Source organism: Pan paniscus, chromosome 7 (genome assembly GCF_029289425.2).
Source record: "Pan paniscus chromosome 7, NHGRI_mPanPan1-v2.0_pri, whole genome shotgun sequence".
Lineage (NCBI taxonomy): Eukaryota > Metazoa > Chordata > Mammalia > Primates > Hominidae > Pan > Pan paniscus.
The window spans coordinates 26,970,338-26,983,425 of record NC_073256.2 but is presented as its reverse complement, the minus strand read 5'-3'; the positions used below and the strand labels follow the sequence as shown (position 1 = coordinate 26,983,425).

Genomic DNA, 13,088 nt, shown 5'->3' with positions numbered 1-13,088 from the left:
ATGCTGTCACACAGAGAATGCTCTACAAGGAGCAGGAGAGTAGGGGGTCAGGTGGCCCAGGAAGTCAGGCTTCCAGAATTACAAGGATTTCCCCCTAGATGGACTTGAATGCCCTAGGAGAGGCATTTGGACCAAGCCGCTTGGCTCCATCAAGCCACAGGTGTTCCGGGAGAGGGTAGGTGTGACCTCAGGGAGGTCGTAGTCACTGGCTCTGATGATGTGAGGAGGACACAGCCTCAGGCTGGCTACCTCCACGTCCCCACAGGCTGGGGGCTGGGTGGATGGGTGGGAGCCATTCATGCCGACTGGATACCGAGCAGTCGCAGGTTCCTCTCAGCCACCAGGTGTGGGTGAGGGGGAGGGTGCCCCAGGGGTGGGCGCCCTGAGAGGTGGCAGTGGGAGGCCCATGGTACTTACAACAGCTCCTCGGAATATAAGCAGTGAGCCGCAGTGAGAATCCACCACTTGTTGAGGATGGAGCCGCCACAGAAAGGTTCACTTCTTGCCTGAATACTCACCTGCCACGGAAACTCACCCACCTCCGCCTCCATCCCCCCTGTGATTCTGAAATACCGAGTTCTTCCCTCGAAAATGGATCTGTCACCACATTCTGGTGGAAAGAAAGAGAGTGGAAAGGAAAAGGGGAAACATTTAGTCAGCATCCAGTGTGAGCTGGGGACCGGGCTGGGAGGAGGTGGCTTCCAAGTGGATATCCCTATCCCCATTCTAGAGAGGAGCTCACTGAGGCTGGCGAGCGGGGCAGCCCTTGTGACATCAGCCGGCAGATGGTTTGTCTACACAGAGCTCAGCAGCAGATAGAGTCAGAAGCATTGGCTCTGACTCTATCCAGCATTCGTGACCTCAGGAGAGTCACTTCACTGAGCTTGTTTCTGCTCTCGTCCAGGAGAAATCGGAAGAAAACAGTGTCCAAGGCTAACCCCCCGTGGTGGGCAGGACAATAGCCCCCAAAGAGGTCCAAGTTCCAATGGGCCATGTCCCCAGAACCTGCGAATATTTTAGCTTGCAAGGAAAGGGGGGCTTTGGAGATGGAATTTGGGTTGCTAAGCACTGCCCTCAGAGTGGGAACGTGATGCTGGCTTTTCTGAGGGGCCAGTGGAATCACTGAGGCCCTTGAGAGGGGTGGAGGGAAGCAGGAAGTCAGGCAGAGGGAGAAGTGACTGCAGAGGAAAGGCAGAGAGATGCAACATAGCTGGCTTTGAAGATGAAGGCAGGGGCCCAGAGAAGCTTCTAGAAGCTGGAAGTGGAAAGGCAAATAATTTTCCCCTAGAGCGTCCAGTAGGAACGCAGACCTGCTGCACCCTGAATTCAGCCCCAGAAGGCCTGTGCTGGAGCTCTGTCCCACAGTACTGTAGGATAAGACATTTGTGTTGTTTAAGCCGCCAGGTGTGTGGTCATTCATTTCAGCAGCCCTAAGAAACCACAAGGGGTGGGGCATAGAAAGTGCCAGAATCTACTGGAAAGCCCTGGCTGTTGTAGGCTAGTCAAGGCTGAGCAGCTCCTTTACTTGGGGGACTGAGAGCAAAGCTGTAGCGCCTGTGCTGAGGCAGGAAATGCCCCTTCCGGACAGAGGCCGGGTCCAGCTCCTCGCCCCAGGAAGAGGAGATGCTCCGTGAATATTTGCTGACTTGACTGTCTGCCTTGTGTTCTGGGACAAGGCATGAGTTTGACTCTAAAAAGCCCAAGACCCTAATCTTGTCTCTTTCTTGCTGCTTATTTTCCAACCATCAGCTCAACAGAAGCTGTGAGTGTTTTGTTGTTTGGGTGACCCTGTGGTGGTCATTTTTGGTTTAAAAAAATACGGGAGTGAGAACTTAGCAATGTGCATCCAGAGCCTTCTGCTCTCAGCAATGCATAAAGGCTCTCTTCGGGACTTTTTTTTTTTTTTTTTTTTTTTTGAGAGACGAAGTCTTGCTCTATCGCCCAGGCTGGAGTGCAGTGGCACCATCTCGGCTCACTGCAACCTCTGCCTCTCAGGTTCAAGCAATCCTCCTGCCTCCTGCCTCAGCTTCCCAAGTAGCTGGGACTACAATTTTTGTATTTTTTAGTAGAGACAGGGTTTCACTGTATGTTGGTCAGGCTGGTCTAGAGTTCCTGACCTCAGATGATCTGCCCGCCTCGGCCTCCCAAAGTGCTGGGATTACAGGCGTGAGCCACCATGCCCGGCCTATTCGGTACTTGTGGATCCACACTTCCTCTCTGATTTTATTTACATATGATGCTTACTGTGCGTCAGGCACTGTTGCAAGCACTTTGCAAGCACCGATTCACTTGGTTATCATAACTGCCCTATTGAGGTAGGCCCTCTTATTTTCATCCTCACTTTGTAATTGAGACAACTGACGTACAGAGAGGTTAAGTAGTTTGCCCAGCGTCACACAACTAGTCAGTGACTGAACTATGATATGAGCCCCGGGCCGGCTGGCAACAGAGCTGGTGCTCTCACCACTGCGCCATGTGGCTCTCTGCCTGAAATATTCTTCCCCAGGCAGCTACCTGGCTCACTTCCTCCCTACGCCCAAGAATCCCTTCTTCAGAGTGGCCTTCCCTGACCTGTGTCTATAACAGCCCCTCCCATCCTGGTGACTCCTTATTTCCTGCCCTGCTTTATATTTCTTCATTGCATCCTCGTTACATCAACTCCTACATTATCAGTCCCTTTTGCCTGACCCTGGTACCAGAATGTAAGCTCCAGATGGAGAGGGCAACATGCTTGTGGGCTGATTCCCTGATTGAATGACTCCACTCCGGGTGTCTGGAAGGCAGCACATGTGTGCATCTGATGATGTTCACTGCAGCGATCTCTATCATCATGACAAATTGAAAACAAGCTAAACACTAGGGGTGAATAAAGTACGCCACATCCATATCATCAACTACTTCTCAGCCACAAAATTAGGCTCATGGGGGATTTTTAACGACACAGGAAAATGTTTGTGACATAAAATTGAGTGAAAAAGTCAGGATGAAAATCATATTTAAAACTTGTGATTTTATTACGTTAAGAATGTGGGTTTATAAGTATGGAAGGAAGTACATGAACATGCCGAGTGTGTATGAGCTGGGTTGGATGGTGGGCAGCTATGATGGGCGCCCTCTGTCTCTCTGTCTGAGATGCAAAACATGGCACGTGCTCAGGGTAGGCTCTGGGTCAGACAGCCCAAGCTTGAATCCAGGCTCTGTTGCTTATTCACGAAACGACTTAGGGAAAGCTACTTATCTTTGTGTACCCACCCCCCTTTCTTCATTCCTAAAATAAGCATAAGATAATGCCAACTTTATAAGACTGATGTGTGGATGAAATGAGAGGATGGATGTTGAAGTGACCAACAAGTGCTTGGACCAAAGTCAACACTCCAGAATGAACTGGCAGAAGTTCTCATATCCATTTTGCATCAATGGGATCCATCCCCCACATTCTTGGTCCTGAGATCAACCCACAACATCTGTATGGATTTGTGTGGACTTTCAGGTTCATTCCAGAGCTGAGAGCCTGGAAGCAGTGATGGAAGCAGAAATGGCTGCTTCTGAGTGATCTGAGCGACCATGCATTAGAGGAGCATGTTGTGCTGATGCTCTCCCCTCATGCCTCCCACCCCTTGTTCACACACAGTGCGGTGGACCCTAGGCTGGACTGAAGGCGGCCAGGTGAACCTGCTGTGTTCTGGGTAACAGGCGGTGTGCACAGGGCAGGCAGCCTGGCGCTGCGGTCACCCAGTGCAGGCCAGGCAGACAGCTCTATCATTTCCCCCTGGGGCAACTTTGGGCAAATCCTCTTCCTCAGGCTTTGAGTTCCTCATCCACACATTGTCTGAGAGCAGATGCCCCACCGTGGTGGTGTGGGCGTTAAACATGGGGAAATGCTCGACCCCTAGCAGTTGCTAGGTACCCCAGCATCCCTGAAGTCTTGACCACCCCCTTGGAGAAGAAATGAGCCATCAGGGAGCTCTGCGGGGCCGGGCACAAGGACAGAAGCACCCTTGAATTTGGCCTGCCTGAGCTAGGCATCCCTGGGTGTCTGTGGCTCCTGGAAGCCTGGTGCTGATGGGAGCCACAGAGGCCCAGGGTAGTGGTCCCCCTCCAAGTGGGAGGACTCAGTCTCAGCTAGTTCTAGGCAAGAGCTTCAGGGCAGCCTACTATTCCTTTGAGGATAAAGTGTCAGGTTTCAAAACCAAAACTCAGGGTTAGACAGGTCAAACACTGGGCCAGGGGAGAGAGGAGAAAAAGGACAAGTGGTTTGGAGAAGGGGTATGTGGGGACCCCTGGAGCTCTGGCCTTGTGCTCTGCGATCCACCCTCCTGGCAGCCAGTCAGCTGGACCATGAGCCCCCATCCATGCCCCTTCTGCCCCTGTACTCACCACTGACTGGGCTGGGGGGATGAGGGGGCTGAGGGCGGTGGGCTCCCCTAGCCCTGCCTAGGATAGCCACTCCAGCCTCTGGGAGAGGAGTCCGTGGACCGAGCTGAGTTCCTGTGACCAGGGACAGGAGCAGCAACACTGAGAACAGGAGCATGGCCCTGGGCTGTGCTGTGGGCCCGGGGGGTGACAGAGGCCAGGGCTGAGGGAGTGAGGCTGAGAGCCTCCAGCTCAGATCCAGAGCCCCCAAGTGATGTCACAATGGGCTGTGGAGCCAAGAACTCAGACTGTAGCCACGAAGCCTTCTTTTCTGGCTGCTTTATTTCCGGGACAGCTGCACAGAGGCACCTCATCTCAGAGCCTTTCTTATCCCAGGTTCCCTTCTCTCTGACCTGGGCACCACCCAGCTTCCTGAGTGTATTAGTCCATTTTCATGTTGCTGATAAAGCCACACCTGAGACTGGGTAATTTATAAAGAAAAAGAGGTTTAATGGACTCACAGTTCCAGGTGGCTGGGGAGGCCTCACAATCATGGTGGAGGGCAAAAGGCATGTCTTCCATGTCAGCAGATAAGAGAGAATGAGAGCCATGTGAAATGGGAAGCCCCTTATAAAACCATCAGATCTTGTGAGACTGATTCACTACCAAGAGAGCAGTATGCGGGAAACTGCCCCCATAATTCAAGCATCTCCTACCGGCTCCTTCCCACAATGCGTGGGAATTATGGGAGCTACAATTCAAGATGAGATTAGGGTGGGGACACAACCAAACCAAATCATTGAGCCCTTGGTGGGCCCAATGATGCTTTCAGCCATTGCCACCCCCAAACATTTTTTGAGGCTCAGTTCAGGCCACAGCTTCTCTGTGAATGTGGGAGTAAGATATAGGGGAAGGGCTTCCAGCCTGGACCCTCGGGAATGGGGTGGGGCCCGGGGACGCCTGGAGGCCTGTGCCAGCACCAGCACCCTGTGGGGTACAGCTGCCCACTTAGTTCTCTGCCCAGGACTCTGACCCAGGGCCTCAGGTGTGGCTGCACAGGTCAGGTTGAGAGGTTCTGGCTTCCCCTCATGCCCAGCATGGCGGGTCCCAATCCCCCTCCTACCACCTTCTAGATGGATCCCATGTGGCCCCAAGTCTCCTGATGGGCCCCTGTGCATTCAAGATGAAATGACCAGCCTCGGATGGAGGTTGCTGATGTGTGCCCTCCCTGGATGTCAGTGACTCAGTCATGGGCTTTGGACCTTGTGTATTTTTAAAACTTCCACACCCCTTAGCGCGCTGACCCAAGTGGACTTACCCAAGCAGCCTGGGCACTGCCTTCCTGGCCACAGGCTGAGCCTCATGGTTGGAAGTGACTTATGGGCTCAATCGCCAAAGTGCCCACGTGTCTACCTGCCCAGTCTTACCTCCTCGGTTTTCTCATCTGCAGCAGAGAAACACGATGCTCACTGGCGTGCAGGTTACTGTGAGGCTTAAAGTGAGATCACATGACTGTCGAGGTGGCCTCTCATGGGTGTAGCTCGAGCTACTGCCCAGGGAGGAGATTCCAGGACTTCTCTGCTCTTTCTCCCAAGGCAGCTCCCTGGCGAAGGTTGCTCCTCACTGCTCAGGCATCCCCTCCGAGGCTGAGCCACAGCCTGTTGAGTGGCCCTGGGTGGTGCCCTTCCCACCTGCTCTAAACCATGCCTCACCCGTCTTTTCAACAGGGGATGCCTGGCCCTGATGGAGGCCAGGACTTCCTGACTGGCATGTGGGACAGGAGCCCACAGCACACCCAGGCACCTGGCCCTGGTCTCACCACTTAGTCTCACTCCTTGGCCCTCAGGGTGGCTAATAGGGAGCTCCCTGGCTTTCCTCTTCCCCTCCTTTGGGCTCAGGTCCCCACTGGACCTGCTACTCATGCATCTGCTATATGCCAGTGCTTTCTCCTTCGCTCAGTTTCTATTGGTTCTGGGGGTAGGGTGTGGAGGGGAGGAGGAGTCTGGGCTCCAGGTCTGATGAGGGAATGGAAGATGACAGCTAATCTCACAGATGGAGAGACAAGGGGCACGGGCATATCCACTGCAAACTGCTGCTCATTTTCAATAGAAGTATCTGAACAAAATCATCCGTCACCTCCAGAAAGATTGATTTCCTGCTGAAGACCACCCTGTAGAGTCTACGTCCCTCCCAAGAACATGACTTAGGTCTATTCTTGTGAAATACTCATTCACTGTCCAGCATTGCTTTGCAAATCTTCACAGCGATGCTGGGTTGCACCATGTCCCATCTTCTGGATGGAGACATCCCAGCCTCACATGCTGAGCTCTGCACAACTCCAGAGAGCGCCATCCCCCATAGACTACAATGGGAAAGTCTCTCCCTTGGACTGGGCAAACTAGGGGGTCCAGGGTGAGGAGAGCAATGCCAGTGCTCTAGAAGGAATTTGATGAAATTCAAAGAGGAAAGGAGGCACATGATGATATAGGTCGGATATGGGTGGTGTGGGGACTGTTGCCTGGCTGATGCCTGAGAGGCCCCTGGATGGCATTGCCTTGGGGACTTTACCAAAGTCTTGGCCAGTGGTTCTCTGACTGTCTTAGACTGTTTGTGTTGCTATGACAGAATACCACAGATTGGGTAATTGTTTTTTTTTTTTTTTCTTTGAGATGGAGTCTCACTCTGTCACTCAGGCTGGAGTGCAGTGGTATGATCCTGGCTTACTGCTACCTCCACCTCCCGATTCAAGCGATTCTCGTGCCTCAGCCTCCTGAGTACCTGGGATTATAGGTGCACACCACCATGCCCGGTTAATTTTTGTATTTTTAGTAGAGACAGGGTTTCATCATGTTGGCCAGGCTGGTCCTGAATTCCTGACCTCAGGTGATCTGTCCTCCTTGACCTCCCAAAGTGCTGGAATTACAGGCGTGAGCCACCACTCCTGGCCAGATTGGGTAATTTGTAAAGAATGCAAATTTATTCTTTCACAGTTCTGGAGGCTAGGAAGTCCAAGATCAAGGTGCCAGCAGGTTTGGTCTCTGGTTCCAAAATGGTGCCATATTTCTATGTCTTGTGGGGAAGAGGAATGTTGTGTCTTCAAGTTCTTCAGAGGAACAGAAGAGAGTGAACCCACTCCAGCAAGCCCTTCGTATAGTGGTGTTAATCTATTCATGAGGACAGAGCTTTCATCACCCAAACGCTTCCCAAAGGCCTCACCCCTCGACGCTGTTGCATTGGGGATTAAGTTTCCAATGCGTAACTTTTGGAGGAGACACATTCAAACTGTGATCCTGACTTGGATGTGCAGCCTAGGGAGCTTGTTCAGTGCAGATAGGGTTGCCAGATTCAGCAAATAAAAATACAGGATGCCTTGTCAAATTTGAATTTGAGATAAACAAATATTTTTAGTATAAATATACTCCATACTGTTTTTAGGACATATTCATCCTAAAATAATTTGCTGTTTATTTGAAATTCAAACATAACTCATGTACTATATTTTATCTGTCAACTCTAGTACGTGTTTACAGGCTTAGTCCTTCAGATCCTGATCCAGTGGGATGGGGCGGGCCGGGGGTGGGGGAGAGGACTGAGCATTTGTAACAGCAGAGCTTCTTCCAGATGAATCCAATGCAGATCATCTCTGGACATCTTTGAGAAGCATCAGTTAGGCTTCCTGTAGAGAGCTTTGCTGGGATCCCTGGGGTCTAACTCACACTTGGGAAATCTGGAGGTGAGAGAATGGTTCTGGGAGGGATGCTGCTGGGTAGGGACTGTCCTGAACCCACAGTTTTTCCTTGGAATCAGTGTGTGCTGCACAGAGAGAGAAATGCCTGAATTTCCCATGAGGCTTCCTGGAGGCGGCAAGGAAATCTGTTAGAAAGAGTCTGGGGTGTATCACCAGGTGCACACGGGATGACAAAGAGCAGAAAGCAGCACGGTACAGAGAGAGCCCCACCCTGGCCTGGGGACTTCAGGAGAAAGCCACCTAGCAGGGAACCATGGAAGAGCCCGTGAAGATACCACCGAAGAGCCAGTCTTCAATGTCTGCCAGGCCCAAGGAACAGTGAGCTGATGTGTGGGCTCACCTGGACCTGTGCCTTCCCCTAAACTTTCACCTGCTGGGGGCAGGTGAGCAGAGTGGGAGGTGAGAAAGGAACCTTGTTCCTAACCGGGCCCAGGTCTGGAGGAGGCTGAGCACTGAGTCAGATTCTGTGTGGAGAATGTGACAAGGGCTAGGGTATTCTAGTACATAAATCACCCTGAATTTGGACCCAGGTGACCGTAGGACTATTACCTAAGAATAATCAGAAAAGCTCCAAGTCTAAGTTTTATCTGGACAGAACATATCATGCCCTCTGAATGGCTTTTTTATTTTTTATTTTTATTTTTTTGAGACAGAATCTCGCTTTGTCCCCCTAGGCTGGAGTGCAGTGGCGTGATCTCAGCTCACTGCAACCTTCATCTCCTGGGTCCAAGCGATTCTCCTGCCTCAGCCTCCCAAGTGGCTGGCACTACAGGTGCCCACCACCATGTCTGGCTAATTTTTGTATTTTTAGTAGAGACCGGGTTTTACCATGTTGGCCAGGCTGGTCTGAAACTCTTGACCTCAGATGATCCACCCGCCTCATCCTCCCAAAATGCTGGGATTACAGGGTGTGAGCCACCGTGCCCAGCCTCTGAATGGCTTTTAACAGGACCGTGGAAGACAACGAGCTGTGTTTTGATCACAAGCCACGTCGCAGTGCCCATTCCACCCCTCAGTGCCTTTGCTGCAGTGTTTTCCTTTCGGGCTGGTGGGAAAGGTCTGGCTGAAGCCTCACGATTCCTCCAAGTACAGCAGTTTGCTGAACAGCATGTGTGGAAACCTACAAAATCACACAAGCATGGGCAAGTCCCCTGGCACAGGCAGGCAGATGTCTGGAACAATGGCCACACTCTACCTCCTCCCCCTCCCCAGCTCTCATGTCGGTCTTGGCCGATGGGTCACAACTGAGCCAAAAATTGGCCTTGGAATCTCTTCCAATGTAGCAGTTTGGGCATCTGTCACCCGGTGAGCAGATGAAACCTGCAGCCATTGTTGGACTAGGACCTTACAGACATAAGGACCTCACAGGGATGAGGGATCTCCAGCAGAGATGAAGGTCAGAGGCTTTGGGAGTATGCTTCTTGTGTCCTCTCTGATATTTACACAGGCACTTGGTGTTCCTAGAAGCTGTTCTTCTATTTAGATTGCATGCATTGTTTAGGAGGTGGTCTGACTGTTGCTTTAGAGAGTGGGTTCTGGAATCAGACGTACCTTGTTTCTAATCCTGCTTCTGCCATCTCCACAAGGGGCTGTGGACAGGTTATCTAGCCTCACAGAACTTCACTTTCCTTATCACTACATGGGGGATAAGAATAGGCTGACCTCCGCAGTCACAGTGACGACAGCATAGTAAGGCGTTCATGACTAGTTTGCTGTGATGATGGCGTTGATGTTCTGCAGCCCAGGTTACAACTTTAACCACCAAGTTGGCATTTTCAGCTAGTGATAGATCACAGCGATAGACTTGGCTCAGGCATATGGGATCTCAGAGGGCATTCCCATCTAACCCTGTCTGATTCCAAGTGAGTCACTGGGGTGCCAGAGGGGCCGGGTGTTGATTGGTTCTGATGCTTTCCTGAGTGCTGATGGGTTTGCATTTCAGAACAATCCCGAGAACCAGATGAAGTCAGCCCCTGCCTCATTTCATGGAGAAGGATACAGCCAGCACCACGGGTCACTGAGCATCACACCTGGATTCCAATGCAGGTTGCCAGTCTCAGAGGCCATGCTGCTGTCACGTGTGCTTTTACACACAATCCTGTTGAATGCTCACATGATTTTCCTTAATCCTCTCAAAAAACCCACGAGGGGGAAGGAGACTCAGACTTTAAATGACTTGGTCAAGAGCATGCAACTCATCAGGGTGAAGCCAGGACCAGAACACCTCAGGGTCAACCCCTAGCTTGAGTGGGAGGCAAGGCCTTCTCTTCTCAGGGCCAGCCATGCATGCATGCATTCATTCATTCTGACTATTTATAAGTACCTAATATGTTCCAAGCATCATTCTGAAAACTGGAGATAAGGGAGTACATATAAAGGAAAAAGCTCTCACCCTCATCCAGGTTATAGTCTAGTGAGACAGACAGAAAGTAAATACTGAAGGCATAGATGATGTCAGAGGGTGATAACTGCTAGGGGAAAAAATGAAGCAGAGAAGGGCATGGGGAGGGCAGGCTGGCAGGGGTGCGTGCTGTTTTCTGCAGGATGATCGGGCAGGTCTCACTGACAGGGCGACTGGGAAGACACCTGAAGGAAGGCGGGAGTGAGCCTTGGAGATAACTGGGGGGACTTCTGGATAACTTGTGAGCCTTGTAGATAGCTGCTGTTCCAGGCAGCAGGCACTTTATTCATTTCTTCTTTGAATGACAAGGACTGTGGTTGTAAATGAGAAGAGATGGGGAGGAGGCTGTAGGTAAGTCACTGACAGGGAGGGGATTGGGGAGCTGTTTATTTTGAAGGATTTAAGGTGGCATGACTAAAGCACCTTCAAAGGCTGATGAGAAGGATGTGGAAGAGTAGGAGAAGGGGACGATGAGGGAGGGTGCACATAACCGATGGTATCAGATCCCTGAGGCTGTGAGAGGAGCAGAGGGGAGGGATTATCTGTAATCAGAGGCACCTCTCCTTGGAGTGTTCTTGGCCCATTTTCCGTTTTCCACAGCAACTCCCTCTCCTGGGTTTCCTCCAGCTCTTCCGGCAATTGCCAGCTTCCTTTTCCAGCTCTGTCTCCTCTGTGTGGACGCTGAGGGTCCTTCAGGGTCCAGCCTGGGCTCTCTGCGCTCCTCTGTGCAGATGCTCTCCCTGGGCGACCTCACCCACCCCCGGACTTCAATAGGCTGATGACTCCCCAGCTTATCCTTACACCCTAGACTTTCAGATTGGGCTTGTGGCTGCCTGGTCATCCTGCCCAGCCCATCAACCACGGTGCCTCTCTGCTCCGCCTTGTTGCCTGTGTTTCTCTCCAGGTCCACCATGTCTTTCCTACTTTAGGCCCCTGTCATGTCCCATCTGTATGACTGGAGCCACTTCCTACGTGATACTCTCTTCTAGTTTCATCCGCTCCAAAGTATTTTTTTTTTTTTTTTGACAGGATTTTGTTCTGTTGGCCAGGCTGGAGCAGTGGAGCAATGACAGCTCACTGCTGCTTCGACCTCCTGGGCTCAAGCATCCTCTTGCCTCGGCCTCCGGAGTAGCTGGAACCACACGCACGCACCACCATGCCTGGCTATTTTTTATTTTTATTTTTTTTAGTAGAGATCGGTCATCTTTTAATGCAAATGTTACCATATGACCCTCTTTAATTCTATTGTTTCCTCCCCAGCTGACCTCATGGGTAAGATCCAAATGTCTTAACAAGGCGTTTCAGGCTTTCTGTAACGTGGTTCCAGAGAACATAAAAAATCACCTAAAGACCTAGAGCTGTTTAACACCAAGGCAGACAAGGAGTAAAAGCACAGCGTCAAAGGTGGGAGGGGAGCAGGCCGACAGCCGCTCACCCAGCCTGGCCCTTCCAGGGTGCCCCATTAGCGCCTGCTGCAGAGGGGACGTGAGACAGGGAAGGACTGGACATGCGGACTCTGCTCACCCAGGCTGACCTGCATCTCCTGCCCCTCCCTGAGCCCAGGGCTCAATGTGAAGTCACTAGCCCCACTCTGCCCTGCATTGTGATGCCCCTGCCAGAAACCACTGTGGCTGGCATGTTGTCAGCTCTGGCTGGAGGCAAAGGTTTGGCAATTTTGGACTGGAATTGACAAGAAGATGTTCCAGCTTCTAATTCCCCTGCTTTTGGCACTCAAGGGACATGCCCAGGACAATCCAGGTCTGTGCCAGGCCCGCTAGGAGCAGAGGTTGGGGGAAGGGATGCCACCTCTTACCTGGCTCCTGGAGAGTTGACTTAGAGGCCCCAGGGATGCTGAGTTAGGGCCAGTGACTCAGGAAATGAAGAGATTATAGTTGACCAATCCAAGTCCGTGTATTGGTTCTGCAAAGATGCTGTCTAAAATGATTCCCCAGGGTCTGGACCCAGAGTTCTGGAAGCTCAGGGGAATTGGAGGAATGATTTAGCAACTGACTTTGCTTCTCATCTCCACCTTCCTCTTTGTAAAATCATTAACAATCCTTCCAGGCCGAACACCCTGGGGGAGGCAGCAAAGTAGTGGTGGAGTAAGACCTTATTTAATTTAGAATGCTGGTATTAGATTATATAATCTCATAACATGGAGAACATGATAGGGCTATTATGTGGAGTAAATGAGTTAATGCAAAGCTTGTTCTGCAGAGCCTCAGTCCTGGGAAAAGCTCCGGAGGGAAAAGTTCTATGGTAGACATGATTTGGAAATGTTCCATTTGATAATTTTTCTGTAGTATCACTGTGGATAACCATATATAAAAGGCTCTGATATATTTTACAGTAAAGAAAGTGGCCTAAGTTTAATTTTATTGAATCTCGCATTTTTGAGATGTATCTATCCATAAGATCACTGTTGCCCCAACTCCCAGCCTGATTCAGAACATTTTATATTTATTCTTTTGAGAATTACCTGTTCCTAGAGTTTTCCCATTTTTCTTATCTGGGTGAGCTTTTAAAGTTGATTTGTAGGACCGTTTTGAATTTTAATGACATCAGACCTTTGTCTCTTATAAGTGC

General features: G+C 51.0%; 2 protein-coding genes across 8 annotated transcripts in view; one reads left to right on the top strand and one right to left on the bottom strand.

Annotated features, from left to right (window-relative positions):
- Nucleotides 1-4,623, bottom strand: part of PRSS55 (serine protease 55) — a 28,559-nt gene extending 23,936 nt beyond the window's left edge. Inside the window, exons 1-2 of one of the 2 annotated variants that reach the window (XM_003805330.5) lie at nucleotides 4,378-4,623; nucleotides 418-610 (exon numbers count right to left, since the gene is read on the bottom strand). In XM_003805330.5, the coding sequence (XP_003805378.4) occupies nucleotides 418-610; nucleotides 4,378-4,531 (347 nt within the window). In that variant the 5' untranslated portion in view covers nucleotides 4,532-4,623. The remainder of the gene's footprint in view (nucleotides 1-417; nucleotides 611-4,377) is intronic. The other variant, XM_063606645.1, reaches the window with a different exon arrangement.
- The window catches only part of PRSS51 (serine protease 51), a 72,502-nt gene that overhangs the window by 17,548 nt on the left and 41,866 nt on the right, over nucleotides 1-13,088 (top strand). For 2 of the 6 annotated variants that reach the window (XM_055116246.2, XM_063606646.1), the window contains exon 1: nucleotides 4,517-12,260. The exons of the other annotated variants lie outside the window; for them this stretch is intronic. In XM_055116246.2, coding sequence (XP_054972221.1) covers nucleotides 12,200-12,260 — 61 coding nt within the window. In that variant the 5' untranslated portion in view covers nucleotides 4,517-12,199. Of the gene's footprint in view, nucleotides 1-4,516; nucleotides 12,261-13,088 lie in introns of those variants that run through there. 6 annotated transcript variants of the gene reach the window in all.